The 18,156-nt window shown below is 44.9% G+C and overlaps 1 protein-coding gene across 1 annotated transcript; it reads right to left on the bottom strand.

The window, feature by feature from the left end:
• Positions 1-5,915: 5,915 nt before the first annotated feature.
• Positions 5,916-13,803, bottom strand: LOC119825231 (developmental pluripotency-associated protein 4). Its single transcript, XM_038345976.1, has 6 exons — positions 13,691-13,803; positions 10,959-11,240; positions 10,815-10,865; positions 8,977-9,283; positions 8,070-8,265; positions 5,916-6,386 (listed from the first exon to the last, which is right to left on the bottom strand). Exons 1-6 carry the CDS (start codon positions 13,712-13,714, stop codon positions 6,353-6,355), a joined length of 894 nt encoding a protein of 297 aa, XP_038201904.1. The 5' UTR covers positions 13,715-13,803; the 3' UTR covers positions 5,916-6,352.
• Between the last annotated feature and the right edge of the window lie 4,353 nt (positions 13,804-18,156).

Below are 18,156 nucleotides of genomic sequence, written 5' to 3'. Positions count from 1 at the left end.
GTGGTTGCTGGGAATTGAACTCAGGACCACTGGAAGAGCAGCCAGTGCTCTTAACCTCTGAGCCATCTCTTCAGCCCTCTTTTTAATTTTTAATTATATTATTTTATATGTCTGGTGTTTTGTCTGCTTGTATCTGTGTGATGGAATGTGTGCTTGGTGTCATGGAGGTCAGAAGGCAGTGTCCATTTCTTTGCACTGGAGTTATGGATGATTGTGAGCCTCTGTATAGGTGCTGCGAACCAAACTCAGGACTTCTGTAAGAGCAGAAGTGTTCCCAACCCATGAGCCAACTCTCCAGTCCCTGATGTTGGTTTTTAATACAAGGTCTCATATAGCCCAGGCTAGACTCAAATTCCTTTTTGTTTTTTCAGAGTACAGAGTTTATTCAGTGGGTTATAGAAGGGAAGGGGGTGGGAGAGGGAGGAGAGAGAGAGAGAGGAGAGAGAGAGAGAGAGAGAGAGAGAGAGAGAGAGAGAGAGAGAGAAGAGGTTGCCTCTTCAGGAGAGAAATGGAAAAAAAAGTAGACACAATCTTCATCCCCGTTTCCTAACCATGACTGCAAAGTGACCAGCTCCAGCTGGGCATGCCTCCAGCTCCTGTCATATGACTTCTTCACGTGATAGACTATATTCTCAGATGGCGTACCAAAATAAACTCTTCCTGGAGTTGCTTTGCCAGGACAGAGTGGGCAAAAGTGGACATTGTCTGAAAAGGAACCTCAAAATAAAGAAGGAAAGAACTCGGACCTTCCTCCTTTCTAGAGACATTACTCATGGGAGCATCAAAATCAATCAATTCGAGGGTCAAGGGCTTAAAGGATTCAGTATGAATGGCAAATGATAACTCCAAATTTACCATATTTCCTCTGTAGGAAGGACCTTAAAATAGACTCTAAAAGCATAGAATTTTCTCAGACTGGAGAGAGTGTGTTTATACCAAGTCTTGTGTTTTTCTCTCTGACTTTACATGGTCCTCATCTTCAGACTTCACTTTCTCACTTAAACATGAAAGAAACAACTAAAGGCAAAGGGTGATTTTGAACTCTAATGTGTGAAGCTCATGGGAAAAATGTAGTAAAAAGACTGGATGCTTAAAAAAATTACAGTTTTAGGAGTGGAAAGATTATTCTCTGGTCCTGAGCTCTGGCCTTTCTTGCTTATGACCTGGATTCCACTCTCAGCACCCTCACAACAGCTCGGGACCATCTACAACTCCAGTTCCAGATAAGAAATGCACTCACTGTCTTCTGCAGGCATGAGGTAAAGACTCAATCAGAAAAGTAAATAAGTGTAAAATCAAAATGAAACAAACTGGGAAGCACGGTGGGGGGGGGGGCTAGAGCGAAGGACAGGGAAAGGAGGGGGGAGGGATGAGAAACAAAGAGAGAGAGGGGGAGGGAGGGAGACAGAAGAGAGGAGGAAGAGATGGAGAGACAGAGAGAAAAAAACAAATAACAAACCCCACACATTGCTAGAAGGCTAGTGATGTACCTCGGAGGGCAGTTAGTGCTCATGTAACATGTGTGACATCCTGGTTTCAAGCCACAACACTAAATAAAATGGCCACAGTGACTTACTCCTAGTATAACCCCTGTATTTGGAGGTAGAGACAGGCTTGAGTTGTGCTTTAGTCTCTTTTTCCACTCTTCTTGTCTTTGCCTATCCTTGTCTCCTGCGGGGGGGGGGGGGGGGGGGGGGGGAGGGAGGGAGGGGGAGGGGAGACAGGCTCTCAAGCGGTTGGAGGGACACCAGCACTGTAGGCTTCTGCCTCACCCCCAGAGCTATCTCTCTAATCCCTGAGACATCTGCATACTGAGTTCTAAGTCATTTACAATTCTTATCCTTTGGCATTTTGTTTCTTTAAAAGGAGGAGCAAGCACTTGTAGTTATTCTCAGTGCTGGGAAATGAACACCAACAAAAAAAAAAAAAAAAAAAAAAAAAAAAAAAAAACTACTAAGCATCAATTGTGAGTTAGACTTCTGTTGTAGGAGACTGTGATGTGAGACCCAGAGAGAAAAGTACTTGGCCTGCACACAAAAGGCTGTGATTACATCCTTATAACCAGGGACAAAGGCAAAGCTTTGGTGCAACAGCACAGAGCTGCAGGCAGGAGAATCAGGACTTCAGAACTTCAAGGTCATTCTCCCTGATTATAGACCTTATCTCAAACAAACAAGATTGTGATTTGGGAACTCATTAGAAAACATTTCATGTTTACATTACAAGAGGAAGAAGTCAAGACATAACCCGAGGCAGTGTACAGAGGAACCTGTAAGTTTCCTCTGGGAAACATTTTCAAAAAAAAGGCATCGTACCATTTAGGTTCCAGGCATCCACCTGAAGACCGGTCAAAAATCAACATCAGGCTTGCGTGATAAAACACTCTCCCCGCTGAGTCACCTCCAAGGCCTGCAATCTGAGAGCTGGTACCTGGAAGAAGGTATTTCAGGCAAAAGATAAGGCTCTTCAGAGGGACGACTGCGGCTGAGGAGGAAAAGGAAGGGTGCGGTTGCTGCAGGGGATGTGGGAGAGGCAGAAAGTAGGTCAGTGTCCTGAGGGTCAGTTCCAGAACTCCAGGTTCTCCTCAGACTGACACGACTTCCAGGAGGCTCCTACAGTCCCGACCTGACTTTATTTCCAGGGGAACTTTCCATATATTCAGTTGAGTATTTTCCCAAGTTATTCAAATTCTCATGGGTGCGGTGAGTGGCACAGTTTTAAATGCCAGCACTTGGGAGGCAAAGGCAGAGGCAGGGAGATCTCTGAGTCTGAGGCCAGCCTGGTCTGCACACTGAGTTCTAGGTCAGCCAGCTACTACACACAGACCCTGTCTTGACTGGCCCCAACAAAAGAATTCCAATGTATTAGTTGATACACCTGTAAGTAACTTGTTCTTTGCATTAGCGAATTGCTAATATTAGAGCTTTTATTTTTTAAAATTTCTCATGTGCTGTAGTGTATATGTGGCGGTCATTAAAAAAAAAAAAACAACTTTTTTTGGAGGACAGGTTCTCTGTAAGTAGTTCTTGCTGTCCTGGGACTTGATATGTAGACCAGGCTGGCCTAAAGTTCAGAGATCCTCTTGTTCCTGCCTCCTGAATGCTGGGATTAAATGTATGCATAATCACACCTAGTCATTGAAGAACTCACAAATTCTTCTACCATGTGGGTCTTGGGTGATAAACTCGAGGTAGTTAGGCCTTGGTGATAGGTGCCTTTAACTGATAAGCTACCTCACTGGCTCAAGATTAATATTTTAAAAATATTTTATCTATCTTATATACATTTTGTATAACCATGCTGAGAATGACTTTGAACTTGTTACTCCTGCCTTTGCCTCCTAAATTCTGTGATTATAGGTGAGGGACACTATAGTTCACTTATTGAGTGTTGATCCAACACAGGACTTCATACATGCTAGACAGCACTTCACCAACACACGACATCCGGATCCCTTTCCCCCAGTATCCTAATCGGAAAAAATATTTCATTAAACAACTTTGGAGCTGGGTTAACGTCAGCTCACTGCTATAATCCCAGCCCTGTAGAAGTCAAAGCAGAAAGGTGGCTGATGAGTTTGCAGATGGTCTAAGCTTAAAAAAAAGCAATTTCAAGACTAGCCTAGGATATAGTGAGACCACCCCCACCCCAAAACAAAGGTATGTGAGTGAGTCAGAGATGGTTCAATGGTTAGAGTGCTTGCTGCTTTTTCCAGAGGATCCAAGTTTGTTTTCTGTCTCCTCCATGTTGGGCAGTTCATAGCTATCTGTGTAAAATAACTGTGGTTCCAGAAGCTCTCTCTGATACTCTTTTCCAGCTTCTGTGGGTACCCCTCCCCAGCTGAAACATACATAGGTATGTAACATACAGTTTTACATAGGGATGTGGTGGTTTCCCAAGAACCTGCCATCACAAGTGAGACTCAATAATGGTAGTATGGTACAGAGGGATTTTATGTGAAAGGGGCCAGACAAGCTGTTTGAATGGCGTGACAGTTACTAACTTCCTTCAAAAATTCGGGTTTATTTAAGTACATCGGAATCAGAAACAGGGAACTGACTGGACTCACCCAGGAATTACACCGACTACAGGCATCACGACTGTGTCTTCATCAGTAGATTCACATTAAATCTTTTTTGGCAAAGTAATAATCAGTAGTAACTGTGCACGTCCCATTGTATCACTTCAGTGACACATGCTTTTAAATCACTCTAATGTGGCGCCATACTTTAACTGACTGGGTGGGGATGTAGGGCACTGTTAAGTGGTTAGTGGTGCCAAGGATTGAATCTGAGGTCTCATGTATGTCAAGTGCTCTAACATGAGTTACTTTACCTCTTTTCACTGAGACAACCTCACCATACTGACTAGGTTGGTTTTTGTATTCTGATGTACTGATAGCCTGGTCTGTCACCCGGGTACCCTGTTCTTTTAAGAGTCAAACTCCACCCAGTACCAACCTCTTTCACCTCCTTTCCACAGAGGCAAGCAAATACCCCACCTCCTCTCCAGTATTCTCTCTCTTCCCTTACCCCTCCATTACCCATTAGATAAACTATACCCCAGTTCTCTCTGCATTGTTTATCTGCTCTCACCTGCTGCAGTCTCCCCACCCACCAAGGGGACCTGGCCAAGGCCTCGGGTGGCCTGCGCTGCCCCTCAAAGAAGCCGCCTAGGGTAACACATTGTTTATGAGAACACTCTATGCAGCCAAGGCAGGCTTTGGACACACGCATGACCTTCCTTCTGCTGGGATTTCAGACCCTCACCAGTTCTGATGGAAGTTTCATAGGACAAAATACAGATATTTTCTTGGCATAATGTTGGGTGTTTTTTAACTAAACGATAATTTAAAAAATTGCTGTATCTTTGTTTTCCACTCCCCAGCACTACTGACTAGGAAGGCGTGGACACTTCCGCTCAGAGTCCAGGAGGGCACAGGCTTTCCCACCGGAGACTCGTTTTCCTCCACCAACATACTCTGCCTTTGGCACCTCTTCTTGGAACATGGGGTACTGACCTCCAGGACAGGTCCATGCGCATGTCAGACAGGCGAGCAGAAATGAGGGAAATGAGGTGGAAGCTGAATGTATCACATGGGCAAGTGTAAACAACGGGGGCCCTTCAGGAGATGACACCTAGACAAAGCCAAACAATCTCTCAAAAAGCTTCTTCCCTGGGCTGGAGAGATGGTTCAGAGGTTAAGAGCATTGCCTGCTCTTCCAATGGTCGTGAGTTCAATTCCCAGCAACCACATGGTGGCTCACAGCCATCTGTAATGGGATCTGGTGCCCTCTTCTGGCCAGAAGGCATACACACAGACAGAATATTATATACATAATAAATAAATAAATACTTAAAAAAAGCTTCTTCCCTAACCTGTACTCAGTCCCCAGGGCAGTCAGCTAGCTCCTTGGTCATTCAACACCTTGGTGGAAACGACTGCGCGTGCCTGGCAAAAGTGTCCATAAATGGTGGTGGTGTTCACTCCCTTCACACAGTGGATGGTTAGTTGGAGCTGGCAAGACCTCCTGCCAAGGTAGTGCCCCGCTCTGCCTCCCTCTTCTCCAGGCATTGTCTGAAGTCCTTTCCAAAATGATGTCCAGGATAGTCGGTGGTGGTGGCACACGCCTTTATTCCCAGCATTCCGAAGGCAGAGACAGGTGATCTTTGTAAGTTCGAGGCCAGCCTGGTCTACAAAGCTAGTTCCAGGACAGGTTCCAAAGCTACAGAGGAAACCCTGTCTCGAACCCCCCACAAAAAACAAACAAACAAACAAACAAAAAGGATGATGTCCAGAGAGAGACAGAAGAGATTCACGGGAAAAGTAACCAATCAAACAAAAACAAAAATAAACCAAAAGCCAAAAAACAGATTTGGTTTAATATTGCAACAATAGAAAACAAACCCAAGCACTACACACTAACATACTACAACCCAGGAAAGGGGGCATGCAGACGCTACAATCATAAGCTAAATGTTTATAGGGGACCACAGAACTGCCTATGACCCCTTTGTGGCGGTGGTGGTACAAGCAAGTACTATATCTAGAGATGCCAATTCCCACCCCAGCCAAACCTTATTTTCACACAACAGTAAAAGACATAGTCACTTAAGAGTATGCAGTCCTCACAACGAAGAGGTGGACCTGCTGCGATTCGGTGGCTTCATTGGCTCTTTTTCCAAGCTGCTAGTACTACAGCAACAAATAACAAACAAGGCCTCATGGCTTCTGGCTGATCCGGGCATTTTCAAGGGCACAGATGTGAATTTCCATCAGTCTCAGTCTTGGCTGCAGTTCCGTAACTCACTCCAAGAAGAAGGTAATGACAGCCCACACCTGAGATTCCCTTTATCCTTGGAGGCTCTTATTTAGGACCCTGTTCCTGGAAAAGAGATTTATTCATAGATTCATTCATTCATTCCATCCTTTCCCACCTCAACCCCACTCCCACCCCCATAACACATGTAGAGTAGGCTGGTCCAGAATTCCCCATCATCCCTGTTTATACTTCCCAAGCACTGGGGTTATAAGTATGCCATACACAGATAATAAACCAGAATTAGGAAGAACCAAACTTCCCCTTTTAAAATAGGTAAGAAAGGTTGGGTAGGAATGAAAACATGAAATCCTGAGTTTGAGCTGGGTGGCGGTGGCGCACGCCTTTAATCCCAAAACTAGGGAGGCAGAGGCAGGAGGATCTCTGTGAGTTCGAGGCCAGCGTGGTCTAAGAGCTAGCTCCAGGACAGGTTTAAAAGTAAAAAAGAAACCATGTCTCGAAAAACCAGGAAAAAAAGAAAGAAAAAAGAAATCCTGAGTTTGATCCCTCACCCCATAAACCAAGCCTGGGGGACACACCCATAATCCCAGTCTCATGATCAGAAAGTTGAAACAGGAGAATCTGAACTTCAAGGTGGCTTCAGCCTTATATTCCAGGTGAGCCTGGGTTACAGGAAATCCTGTCTCTAAAGTAAACAAAAATAGCCAAAACAGTTAATGTTGAAGAGCCAAAGAAACCATAAGACTTTAGGATCAAGCGTGGTACACATTTAATCCTATCACTTGGGAGCCCAGAGGCAAACAGATTTCTGTGACTTTCAGGCCAGCCAAGGCAATATACACAGTAAAACCCAGACTCAATAAAAATTTTGAATTGCACTAGGGATGTAGTTCCTAGGGAAACACTTGGGTTGAATGAAGTCCAAGCTCCAAGGAACAAGAAAATTTAAAGTTCGTGAAAAGAGCCTTTGACCATGCCAAAGGAGGAAGATTCGCTAATTGATCATGACTCTATTCCCGTGTAGGCCGTGGCTGAGAGAGGCGCCTAATGAGCCTGGACCTACCTATATTTTGACTATGTCTTAACAAAAGCAAAAGAAACAAGACAAATTCTCGTAATGCTGTTCACCTTTTAAAAAAATCTCATTGTGATTAAGCAAACATGGTTGAATTTTGAGACAAAGACTTGTAGATCATGGTGGCCTTGAATTTGTGGACAGTCCTCCTGTGGACAGGTGTGCACCATCACACACCAGCTCACAGCTGACTGGAACCTTCCCAAGGTTTCTTTCAACTGATATCAAACCTACTCAATGCTATTCAACTCTGAGACAGAGGTACAAAAAACAGTTTTTAAAAAGACACCTATCCTGTGTGTGTGTGTGTGTGAAGATGCCATGATGCACATGTGATGGCCAGGGGACAACCTTTGTGAACTGGGTTCAGTCATAAGGCTTGGCACTGGCACCTTTCTGAACTGAGCCATCTTCCAGCCCAACAAGAGGACTCAAGCCCCTTTCCTAAAACAACAGAAAGCTGTTGGCTAGGCTTACTGGTATACACTCACAATCCCAACACTTGGGAGGCAGAGGCAAGCAGACTGCTCCAAATTGGAGATCAGCCTGATCTACATACATAGCAAGTACCAGCTCTGTAAACCCACCGCTGTGGAGGTTATTCACACGAGCAAAATAAGCAATACTCAAAACCTGGCTAATTCAAATGAACGTGTCTTTCCCTGGGGTAACTTCAAGCTCCCACCGTCCATGTGTGAGCATAGCACACTCACTTGTGAACACACGTGGGGCACAGCATGTTGTCCTCCAGGTGTGGGGGTGGAAAGGTGCAGGCTGGCAGCAGGAAGAGGGCAATCACTTTCCCCTTCTTCTCAGGTACCCAGGCTTGTCCAGCGTGGAACTGCAGCCGAACCCAACCTGTTGAGTCTGCTGGAAGGCTTCTCCCGTGGACCACACACCACAATTCCCCTGTGGGAGGAGCAACACTGTTTAAGATGGAGTCACCTACCTGTGAACAAGACTGACCACAACCTTCTGGCTTAGACAGGTGCAGGTGGTTCTCTGTAAGTTCAAGGCCAACCTGATCTACAGGACCAAGTTCCAAGCTACAGAGAAACCCTGTCTCAATCTCCCCCCCCCCCAAAAGAAAAATGAACAACAAAGTTCAGTGTTAGTCTAATTTAGCTTTCCTTCTCAATTTACTTTTGGTTATGGTGTTTTGTCCCAAAAAACATGCCTTTTCTGAATTATATCTATTTTGTAATGAGAAACTGGAGATTGTTAGCATCACCTACTTCATAGACACCAAGTGATCCCAGCCTCAATCCCAGAATGTTCTTTAAAGAAAGGAGAAGAAATGACACGAAAGCACAATGCTTCCTGCTTGGTGCATGAGTCATTTGAAGAAGTAACTGTCACAGTGTGACTCCCTGGATCAGCAGCCTCACGATTGTTTGGGTAGATGTTAGAAATGTGGACCCTCGGGTGGAGACAGGGGTGGTGATGAACACCAGTAATCTCGGCATATGGAAAGCTAAGCCAAACAGAGGCCATCCTGGGTTATACTTTTTAGATCCCATCTCAACAATACCAAGGGATACTAGTTCTCAGGCCCTACCCTGGATGGAACACAAGAAATAATAGGATGGGTGGGTGTGACTGATTCTAATATTGACTTACCATAGGTCTCAGGTGTTGTAATGGACTGCAGAGCCTCGATCTTGTTAGCATTGGCTGCAATTCTGGACCAAGACGCCAACACTGCCTCAGAGGCAGTTGTGGTCACAACGGTCGTGCTGACTTCTTCATATAGGACAGGAGGCTCAGTAAGGGCAGGCATCTGTTCCTCGGGCACAGGGACCATTTCCAGAGGAACTATCACCTGAGGACAAGACTCTTGTCCCTCCTCCTTTTCCGTCTTCATTTTTTTCTGACGTGTCTTCACCCTGGCCTCTTTTGGTGTGTCAGGAATGTTCTCTAATTCAGGCTGGGATAGTATAGATAACAGTGGGAAATATTAAGAGCGGGAAAAGACTGCTCAGCAGGCAAAACACTGTGAAAAGATTTGAATTTGAATCTTCATATTCCACATATAAAAAGGCACATGGAGCAGCTCACACCTATAATTCTATTCCAATGCTCGTATAACAGAATGGGAGGTAGAACAGGAGACTACCTGGCTAGTCAGTCTAGCGTATTCATTAGTCAGAGACTCTGTCTTAAAATAAAAGACAAAGCAAGAACCAAAACCCAGTGTTGTCCTCTGACCTCCCCAAACTGGCTGAACCACACAGCTGTACACGATCACACAAATGGGTCAGTAATCAAGACCACTCACTGCTTTTGTAGAAAACTCAGAATCAGTTCTACCACTTGAATGGTTGCTGATTCATTGTAACTCTAGTTCCAGGGGACTCGGTGTCCTCTTCTAGCCTGAGGGGACCAGAAGCCCATATGGTACAAAAACAAACACGCAAGCAAAATACTTATACCCTTAAATAAACTTTAAAAAGAAAAGAGAAATTAAAAGAGAATCAAAAAATGTGGCTTTGCGTGAGGGAGGTATTGGTGACAGAATAGACTCATTCAGGCAGAATGGGTAAGTTAAACAGATCAAGAAAATTGAAGAAACTGCTAAGTAGCAGAATGTAGTATGAGGTGAGCTGTCTACATCTCACTTCCCTGCTAGCTTACCCCTGAAATGATCACATGGAAATTATATTAACTGAATTATTGTCTGGCCCATTATATCTAGCCTCTTATTGACTAACTCTCACATATTGATTAGCCCATTTCTATTAAATCTGTGTATCACCACAGCAGCATAAGTCTAACCTACGTTCCTCTCGGGCTAGAGATTTATGGCGTCTGCCTGACTTTGTTCTTCTTTTCAGGATCCAGTTCTGTCTACTCCGCCCACCTAATTTTCTGCCCTATCAAAAGGCCAAGACAGTCTATTTAACCAATGAAAGCAACACAGAAGACCATCCTACACCATTTCCCCTTTTTCTGTTTAAACAAAAAAGTAAGGCTTTAACTTTATTTTTTTTTTTTTTTTTTTTTGGTTTTTCGAGACAGGGTTTCTCTGTGGCTTTGGAGCCTGTCCTGGAACTAGCTCTTGTAGACCAGGCTGGTCTCGAACTCACAGAGATCCGCCTGCCTCTGCCTCCCGAGTGCTGGGATTAAAGGCGTGCGCCACCACCGCCCGGCAAGGCTTTAACTTTAACACAGTAAAATTACATATAACAAAACAGTTATAAAGCAAGAATCATAGTTATACTATTTATATCTATTTTATCTTTTATCCTGACAAAGGAAAACTATAACTAGCCATTCTTCAACTCCATCAGAGACTCCAGAAGGATATAATATTACCTAAGTAAAACAAGAAGTAAGCAACTTCCAAAACTCTAGAAATGACAGAGACACCTCGTTGCCTAGACAGTCACCCAAAGTTCTCTTGACCACCACGCTAGCCTGGGCTAAATACTAAATAATCTCAATAAATAAATAGTTACCATTTGTTTGGGGAAAGAACTTTCAAGGAGTCGTTTGTAAGTCTCTAATTTCTAAGACAGAAAAAACAACAAAAAAAGAGTTGTTAGCAATACATTTGGTTCCACTCTCCCACTCAGCAAGAGGCACCCCCACTGGGGCTCCACCTGGCCTTTGCTGCTCAGCTTCTGCTTCTTGCACCATTCCCGCAAAATGTCTCGGTGAATCAGGTTCACTGGGGGCAGATAATCTGGTAGAGGAGGAACTGGTATTTTCCTAGGAGTGGGTTTTGGAGTCTCAGCATCTCCTGCTTTCTTCTTTGATTTACAATTATCCTCTTTTGCTGTCTTGTTTGTTTTTTTTTTCTTTGCAGGGGGCTTTGCAAAGGATGTGCTCGGTTGACCAGACGTCAGGCAGTCCACTTCTCTTGGCTCTCTTGTACTGCTCAACTGGGGACAGAGAAGTCAGACAGTTATCTGTATCCTGGGCCAGCACACCCCCTTCCTTGCTCTAAACTAACTCACATCTAAGGCCCCCAAGAGGTATATGCATATACCCGTTATATACACTGTGTATGACTGCCATGGTAAAAATCTCATGGGACATCATTTGATGTCTGACTAATTAAACAGGAAAGCAATGTTTGGGGGAAATGAGGGAGCCAACAGGAAAAGCAGGCTTGTTGGCAACACAATTTTAATCCTACTAGTAAAAGATTCCTTTTTAAAAAATTCTATCTTTCAGGACAGGGTTTCTCTGTGTAATGGCCCTGGATGTCCTGGAACTCACTCTCTTCAGGCTGTCAGAGTTCCACCTGCCTGTTTCCAAGTGCTGGGGTTAAAGGCGTGTACAATTTGTGAGTCCACTGTGAGACTATTTTAAGGAAAAAAAATTCTAATTGCAATCTTAGCACTCGGGCAGCAAATATAGGAAGATCACCACGAGTTAAAAGCCATAATGAGCTACCAACAAAGCAACAGGAAGAAAGTGACAAAGGCAACAGAGAACTAGTTGACTTCGGGGAAAGAAGCCTGCATCTTTCTCCACTGTAACTCTCACCCCAAAAATTGCTTTCCCTCTGTACTAGGTTCAAATTCCACTTCAATTCTTATACCTCCCTCCCTCAGTCTCAGTTCAAGTGTTAGGTTGCTGGAATCCCTTTCCAGCAAAATCAACCACATACTAGCCGGAACCTGGAAGCAACCTAGATGTCCCTCAAGTGAGAAATGGATGAGTAAGATCTGGTACATTTACACAATGGAGTAACTCAACTCAACTATTAAAAACAAGGACACCATCCCGAGTGAGAAAGATAAAATATGGTATGTACTCTGTAGTGGCTACTAGATATAAAATAAAGGATAACTATCCACAGACCCAGAGACACTAGATTAACAAGGAGGGTTCACAGGGAGATGCCCAGATCTCTTTGGGAAGGAGAATTAGAAGAGATTTCTTGAGTGAACTGAGGGCAGGTGGGGACAGGAACATGAGCGATCAGGTTGGGAGTGGATAGAGGGGAAAAGTACTGAAAGAGACTACTGGAAGCAGGGAAATTTGGGGGCCAGGTAAAAACCTGGCACAAGGGAATCTCACAGGATGACCCGAGCTAAGACAGTCCTAGCAATAACAATGAACTGGCCATCACCAGTGACCAGGCAAGGCTTCAAGTGGAGGGAGCGGGAAACTAACCCAGCCTCAGAAACTTCAACAAACAGTTTGTGCATATGCTGGAGTAATGGTGGGCCCTAGAGATTGATTGAGTGAATGGCCAACTAATGACCAGTCTGCCAAACAATATTCTGCTCTACACAGAGATGGGTGCCTAGCCCCACTGTCATTGTCAACAGTCTAGCAACTGCTGGAAACAGATGCAGACTGACAGCAAACATTAGGAGGTCAGGAATCCTAGCCCCGAGGTCGTGGCACACGCTTTTAATCCCAGCACTAGGGAGGCAGAGGCAGGCGGATTTCATTGAGTACAAGGCCCAAGCCCAAGTGAGTTCCAGGAAAAACAGTACCGTTACACAGAGAAACTCTGCCTCGAAAAACCAGATAAATAAGTAAATAAATAAGTAAGTAAAAAATAAATAATTGAAAAGCAATCCCTGGTCGCTTGCTTCCAAGCCTAAATTCTTTGCGTGCTCCCATCCCCCTCAAGAGGTGCAAGGTGAGACAAGAAAACATTCCTCAGTTACTCTGCAACTCAGCGCTTTTACATCTCAATTGGAACTAGCCTCACACTGACATTCAAGCCTTACATTTGCATAATCTTTTCAGAAAGCCTTCACTTTTGAACCTAACAAAATTCTTACGCGAACAAAGATGGAAATGGAAGAAAGATGGAAATATTGAGAAGGAGACCTGGAGACCTCCCTGGAGCCTGGTTCCTCCTGTTAGAAACCAGCAATGCTTGCCTTCCCGAAATTCCTCAACTCTGAGGCCACTTGGATAAGATAAGGAGTCTGAAAGTTCTGCAGCAGGCACCAGGCTCGTGTGGGTTGAGGCCTCTGGCTCTCTAAGGGTAACTGGTGGCTCTTGTTCCTTCTGAGGCAGACGGCTACCCAAAGCCTTGATTTCATTTTACCTCCTCTTTTCTATTTCCCTCCAGTCACGGTACTGTAAATAACTTCCCAACAAAACACCCCTTCCAAAACACAACCTCCTCTTCTAACGCATCCTCTGCAGCCAGGCGCTGCGGCCCTGGCCCAAGACCGTGCAGTTGCAAGAGGCCCGCTGCGAGCCATACACCTGCATGGGACTCAGTAAAGTGGAACAAATTGTAACACTGGTCCTCTGCTCCCCCACCTCCCAAACAAAGGCCGGGTGTGCTCAGAAAAGAAAGGCATGAGACCCACCTACTTGGAAAGCCAGAACGACAAAGAAAATTAGCACTCACCTCCTTGTTTCCAGCACCCTCCATCTTCGAAGTAGATGAAAACGCCGACAGAAAATTCTTCCAGCTTCCAAATGACCTCTGGCCTCAGGCAGCTTTTAGAAATCTCCTCCTACTTCCTGTTGCCTCGACGCCCCCTTCCGTTCCCCAACCTCCCGCCCACGCCCCCAACTATTTGTGGTGCTAAAGTCTGACCCTGGCTGATAAATAAAGTCAGTACTGTGGGCTTTTTTTTTTTCTTTAAATTATCGTAATTATTATTAAGACAGGGTTTTCCCGAATCCCAGGCTGGCCTGAAACTCACTTATGTAGCCTAGAATCCCGAGCTGTACTGCTTAACCTCAGCAGAACACTGCGGTGCAATTTAGAGGCGTAAGCTGCCATACCCTGCTCTTGGAAATCTAAAAGCTATAAATGTTACCGGGTGTGGTGGTACAGGCCTTCAATTCCAGAACTCGGGAAGCAAACAGAGACAGGCGGATCTTTCTGAACTCTATCCTGGTCTACATCCTGAGTTCCAGGATAGCCAGAGTTAAATAGTCCTTGTCCACCCCCTCTGCCCTCCCCCTCCCCCCAGAAATTAAAAGAGAAAGCAAGCCAAGCTGTAAATATTGCTAAGGGAAAGTGGAGTTCCAAAAGAATTTGGAACAAGCTGTGTGAGCAGACTGCCTATTTCGCCAATGAAATTAGGGCCCTGGGTTGAACAAAAAACAACCCATTTCTTATTAGTTGTGAATTCCCTTTCTGTAAACCACAGGGGGCTCAGTTTGTTTCTGTGGTGCAAGGCTCAAGTCAAGGGCTTTGTTTCTGCATAGTAAGGGGTCTGCCTCTGAGCTACAACCCCAGCCCATAAAATTACAATTTCAGGAAACTCTCCACCCTCTCCTATGACATCGGGACAGCCTGGAGCTCCCAGAGAGATCTTCCTGTCTCTACAACTGAATGCTGGGATTAAGGAGCACCTGGTCACTATCACCATGCTTGGCCAAGATTTGCATTTCTGGCCTTCCAGTGCTGGGATTCAGGCCACCAAACCTGGTTTAAAACCTGGTTTAAAACGCGCCTACTGTTAACAATTTATAAAATTCCACCGGGTGGTGGTGGTGCATGCCTTTAATCACAGCAGTGGGGAGGCAGAAGCAGGTGAATCTCTGGGAGTTTGAGGCCAGCCTGATCTACAGAGAGAATTCCAACACAGCCAAGGCTACACAAAGAAACCCTGCCTTGAAAACAAACAGATGGAAGACAGAAAGACAGATAGAAAGTTCATGTTGAGTTGTTTTTCTTTTTTCAGTGCAAATGGAGAAAACATTGCTGGGTTTGGAGATACCCACATTTTTTTGTTTAGTGTGTGTGAGGATTAGGGCATGTGTATAAGTGTGTGTGTGTGTGTGTGTGTGTGTGTGTGTGTGTGGCAAGGCACGGAACTGAAGGTCAGAGGACTCTCTCCACTTAGTGGTGCTGCTGCTCAGACAGGAGGACCGGCAGAGCCCAGGCCCGACTGGAAAACAATTTGTTCTCCAGAGATTGATGGAATAGTTGTTTAGCGTCTCGTGGTGCAGTTTCTGCTTGAATTTAGTGATCCCTCTACCAGACAGAACTTGTTCCCGAAACTGACTGACATTTGATCAAGAACTGGGGTGGCTACTTAGGTCATAGGATGCAATGAGGAGCGTATTACTATTATTCTGCTACATGGGCTTAATATTAAACCATCTCCTGAAGATTTATCAACATGCGAAGAGCACGAATTGTAGTCGAACTTCTCCGCTGCCTTCTGAAATTCCCCTCAGCGGTAGCCAGCAGTTAGCCCACAGACCCACATCTCATGTGTGAGCAGAGAACACGGCAGACTGCAGAGTGCTCACTGCTAAAGGGGAAGTCTGAAGTCTGTGTCACCTCCTGCAGGGAAAAAGAATCAAGGAAAAGCACCTGCCCCTGGTGTGAACCTGAGCTCCTAGACTTGGAAACATACATACACACACACACACACACACACACACACACCAGCCTTGCATCCCTGTGACTCAGACTCATGAATGGCCAAGGAGAACTTCTGGTCTGGCTGTATTTTTCTACTAACTCACCACGAATATTCCAAAGACACTAAGAAGTCCCCTTCCCCCTCTGCTCATCCCACAGTTGTCTCTGTTCCCAGTCTGAGGCAGCCACCATTCTGGGCTTCTGCCTGCATCAAATCAGTTGTGTGAGGTTTGTTTCATGGTGTGACTTTGTGGTATTCCTTGGCTTCCCACTGCCAAGATGCCCTCGGGCTGGAAAACCCCTTCATCTCCTTCTTCCTTCCAAGTTTTCCAGAAGGAAACACTCTTCAGAAACTTTGTAAGAGCTGGAGTGGGTGGATGGTTATAATAAAACAGTACTTTTTCTATTTTTTCCATTTTTAAAAATTTATTATGTATACAATATTCTGTCTGTGTGTATGCCTGCTGGCCAGAAGAGGGCACCAGACTTCATTACAGATGGTTGTGAGCCACCATGTGGTTGCTGGGAATTGAACTCAGGACCTCTGGAAGAGCAGGCAATGCTCTTAACCTCTGAGCCATCTCTCCAGACCCTATTATTTTCTATTTTAAATTTATTTACTTCTAGCTGGGTGGTGGTGGTGCACACCTTTAATCCCAGCACTAGGGAGGCAGAGGCAGGTATCTCTGTGAGTTCGAGGCCAGCCTGGTCTACAAGAGCTAGTTCCAGGACAGGCTCCAAAAACTACAGAGAAACCCTGTCTTGAAAATTAAAAAAAAAAAATTACTTCTGTTTTACATGTCCCCTGGAACTAAAATTACAGACAGTTGTGAGCTGCCATGTGGGTTCTGGGAGTTGAACCCAGGTCCTCTGAAAGAGCAGTCAATGGTCTTAACCACTAAGCCATCTCTCCAGCCCCATAAAACCGTGTTTTCTGGACTGAACACAGCTGCTATGCGCGTAAACTCAATGGTTTTTACAGTATGGCATAAGACTTGAGAAAGATCAAGCTGGTCAAAATCCCAGGAGGCACTGCTCAGAGAGGTGGTCACAAAATCCTGGCTGAGGAACACTTGGCTACTGATTGTTGCTTGGAGAGTCAATTTTCTTCCAGTATACAGCTCCCAAGAGGCAGGGGATGGTCCATTTGATGGCCATGCACACATTACACACACAGGCAATGCTGAGTGGATTCAGAGGTGTTAAAACCAGAAAACACATGAAGTTGAGAGGGATTAGCAGTATGCTGTTGGTGGAAACACTAAGGAAAGATAGGCAGAAAGACTCAAGGTGGGGGTGAGGAAAGACCAAACATTAGGGTAGGTGTGCATTTCGTAAGGATCTGTCTACTACAAGAAAGCAAAAGTAGACATGGATCTGTGCATGGACAGGTGAAGTGGTGGCTGAGGTGGTGGTACACTGAGCTGCTGGCCACAGAGAGTTAACAGGGATTATGGTGTGAGCGTGTGTGTATGCATATGTGTGTGTGCTTGCATGTGTGTGCGTGTATATGACAAGGGGGAGATTAACTCTTTTTCAAAGGGATTGGTAGTGTCCTGAGAAAACAGCATCTTTTTTTTTTTTTTTTTTGGTTTTGTTTGCTTTTGTTTTCTCAGACAGCATTTCTCTGTGTAACCCTGGCTGTCCTAGAACTCAGTTTTGTAGACCAGGCTGGCCTCAAACTCCCAGAGTTCTGAGTGCTGGTATCAAAGGTGTATACCACCACGCCTAACTTGATAAAAACAAAACAAAACGGCATCTTTATGGGGCCAGGCAATATAGCCAGCATATGGAAGGGTCAGTCAGACACTTTGAGAATTTGAGACCAGCCTGGGCTACATGTCTAGACCCTACTTCATAAACAACAAAGCTCAAGGCTAACAGCAAATGGTGGTAAACAACTGCGAGTGTCTCACAGCAGAGTGAATGTAAGCAGTGTCAGATGCTTTGGCTAGTGTCAATGTGGAAGACAGATCTGAGAGACGTGGAGAATTCCTGCTGGGTTTTTTTATTTGTTTTGTTCTTTGCCTCTATGTAGTTTGTTGAGTTGGTCTCCTTATGAGTCTAACGCTTGACTTGTCAACCAGGCTGGTCTCTCACTTGTGGCAGTTTAAATTCCCTCTCCCAAGTGCTTGGAGTACAGATGTGTTTTCATATGTCCAGCTTGTTTTGTGTTTATCTGTTTCGAGTCAAGGTTTTGTGATAGCCTAGCGTGCTGATCTTTAACTTCTTGTGTAGCCGAGGCTGGCCTTGAACTCTTGTTTTCATTCCTAAATCTCTTGAGCATGAACATGACCGTGACTACTTTTCTTTTCTTTATTATTTCTTTCTTGGAGATAGTATCTTACTGCGTTGTTGAGTCTGGCCTTGAACTTGAAATTGCTAAACTCCTGGGTTCAAATAATTCTCTTAGTTTCATGAGCGCTGATACCATATGTCCATGTCTCCAAGGCCAGCTCTTTAGATGAGATATTATGTATTGATTA

This window comes from Arvicola amphibius, chromosome 10 (assembly GCF_903992535.2).
Source record: "Arvicola amphibius chromosome 10, mArvAmp1.2, whole genome shotgun sequence".
Classification (NCBI taxonomy): Eukaryota; Metazoa; Chordata; class Mammalia; order Rodentia; family Cricetidae; genus Arvicola; species Arvicola amphibius.
This window is presented reverse-complemented; position numbering and strand designations above follow the sequence as displayed.

Excerpts from the sequence above, each read along its gene's own strand:
- LOC119825231 (XM_038345976.1), bottom strand. The coding sequence starts at position 13,714 with ATGGAGGGTGCTGGAAACAAGGAG. Across the intron at positions 9,284-10,814 it reads GTTCTTTCCCCAAACAAATG|CCTGAATTAGAGAACATTCC; the intron begins GTAACTATTTAT and ends ATACTATCCCAG. Across the intron at positions 6,387-8,069 it reads TGCCCCACGTGTGTTCACAA|GAACAGGGTCCTAAATAAGA; the intron begins GTGAGTGTGCTA and ends TCTCTTTTCCAG.